The sequence below is a fragment of the Sphaeroforma arctica genome, assembly GCF_001186125.1.
Source record: "Sphaeroforma arctica JP610 unplaced genomic scaffold supercont1.2559, whole genome shotgun sequence".
NCBI lineage: Eukaryota > Ichthyosporea > Ichthyophonida > Sphaeroforma > Sphaeroforma arctica.
Genome location: NW_014037999.1, coordinates 1 through 2,063, shown reverse-complemented (window position 1 = coordinate 2,063; position 2,063 = coordinate 1). Strand labels below are relative to the sequence as shown.

At 48.5% G+C, this 2,063-nt stretch overlaps 3 protein-coding genes across 3 annotated transcripts; 1 reads left to right on the top strand and 2 right to left on the bottom strand.

Annotated features, from left to right (window-relative positions):
• Positions 1-101: 101 nt before the first annotated feature.
• Positions 102-832, bottom strand: SARC_12758 (hypothetical protein; the record flags this gene model as incomplete). Its single annotated transcript, XM_014293130.1, has 1 exon — positions 102-832. A coding segment is annotated over one exon (731 nt), but the record flags the coding sequence as incomplete, so codon positions are not given.
• SARC_12757 (hypothetical protein) lies at positions 833-1,281 on the bottom strand. The gene has a single exon (XM_014293129.1). It carries the CDS (start codon positions 1,172-1,174, stop codon positions 974-976), a length of 201 nt encoding a protein of 66 aa, XP_014148604.1. The 5' UTR covers positions 1,175-1,281; the 3' UTR covers positions 833-973.
• A 119-nt stretch (positions 1,282-1,400) lies between these two features.
• Positions 1,401-1,909, top strand: SARC_12756 (hypothetical protein; the record flags this gene model as incomplete). The annotated part of the gene is made up of 2 exons (XM_014293128.1): positions 1,401-1,823; positions 1,853-1,909. 2 exons carry the CDS (start codon positions 1,401-1,403, stop codon positions 1,907-1,909), a joined length of 480 nt encoding a protein of 159 aa, XP_014148603.1.
• Between the last annotated feature and the right edge of the window lie 154 nt (positions 1,910-2,063).

Genomic DNA, 2,063 nt, shown 5'->3' with positions numbered 1-2,063 from the left:
ATACTTATATATATAATACATATATATATATATATATATATATATATATATATATATACATATATATACATACATACATACACACATATATACTCACATACACCAACAACGACACCGACTCCTCAACAGTCAGCTCCTCACCAGCTGCAGATGCCCGCAACCTCTGCGCCCGAGTCATGACAGCAACTCCACGCGCGCGATGCACATCATACTCTCGCTCAGCCCGACGCACGGACTCTTCCAACACCGACTCATCAGGCTTGACAGTAGTCGTCATGAAAGTACACGACCCAACCACATGCTCAATCGGTTTCAAGGCAAAACCACCCAAACTGGGGTCATGGCCACAACGGACCGGCTTCTCAACAACACCAGCCACTGCCGGAGCTACTCGATCCTGCACTATACAAGACTCCAAGTCATCCGGCCGATTCGCCAATGCCCTAACCAACGCACTGGTCACAGGTCGATGCGCATCCACCGCCGCCCAAAACCCCTCGGCCGAAGTGAACTTCTCACAACGCGGACTGAGATGACAAATCAACGTCACAAACGGCGGCGGTGGCATAGGCTCACGCCCATACCTCAAGAACACCCCATGCGCAGGCGGAATCACAATCGGCGTATCCGCCAACGAAGGTACCATCTGCTTAAACCAAGCAGTCTCCGGATAATACGGCACGACCAGTGTCGCAGTGGCCCTATCCGCCTTGACCCTCTGGACCCCAGCATCCAACTTGGAGAACGGAGCGTTCATATACCAACTCCGCCCAAACCAAGTGTCCAACGCGAACACCCCACCTTCCACAGTAGGCGAGTTATACGGCACCATCAAGTTATTGTCCGGCAACGCGAACCCTTCAGCATGAAAGGGGCCTACTCACTGCAGCGCTTTGTCAAAATACCTGAGCGCCAACGAGTACTCTTCCGTGTCTGGTACCGTAACCAAGGGATCCGCAAAACTCACACGCTTCTATATCAGCGGAGACTCCACTTGCATAATCGGATCAACATGGTAGCCTAACCGGGACATCACATCTGCTACCGGATTATCTTTTCCCGGAATATGCTTCAAAACCAAGTTCGGGTCCCTCAAGACCTGAACATACCGACCCATACGCCTGCCTCGCACCGAGTCCTCAAACTCGTGCGGCTCTTTCTGCATCATAGCCATTGTGAGTAACTTATTTAGTTCACAAACGGTTTAGAGTGAATCAACGTTCATACTTTATACGATCCAAGTAGTGTATTAGCATACAAGGTTAAGAGGACTGATCATCCCACAACCCAAACCTATATAGCCCTAACTAGACATTACCTGCCGTCAGAACCTCTGGTCACTGACGCAACATCTCACTTCTCGCCATATATTCTACACCACTTTTGCACTACACGTTTCAATGATTTATTCTCTTCTTCTATACGGCTGCGCTAGCAATTCCCCTGTTGAATCGCAGGTCCTCCTGCAACCACAGGTGTGCCGTCGGGGTCAGGGGCTGGGTTTCCCCCGAACAGTATCGATACACGAGAAAATCCTAACTAGAGGCTTCATACACTGTGGAAAGGGGTGGGAGTCCCTATACTCTCGCCGGTCGCTATTGACCAGCACCGTATACGACCACATCGAGGAGCACGAGGCATCTGTATCGCCGGCTACGGAGGATATATACTGCACGGGAGAGACCCAGCACCTGACCCCGACGGCACACCTGTGGTTGCAGGAGGACCTGCGATTCAACAGGGGGATTGCTAGCGCGGCCGTAACCTGCCCTGAGTGGTTTGAGGAGAAGGGGAAGCTCGCCGCAATCGAACTGACGAATCTGGTTCGTCACATGAACTTCCTAACACACAGTTTGCGACAGATAGACCTAGGAGGTTATCCACTGGAGGAGAGAGAACGTTTGTTTAGAGGAGTTATATTCACACTGTCCCGTGATATAGCACTAGTTATATATAGATATCTATATATATATATATGCATAGATATATATATGCATATATATATATATATATATATATATATATAGATATATATATATATATAATAGTACTATATATATATA

What these genes read in the sequence shown, in the direction of transcription:
- SARC_12757 (XM_014293129.1), bottom strand. Translation starts at nt 1,174, where the DNA reads ATGGCTATGATGCAGAAAGAGCCGCACGAGTTTGAGGACTCGGTGCGA.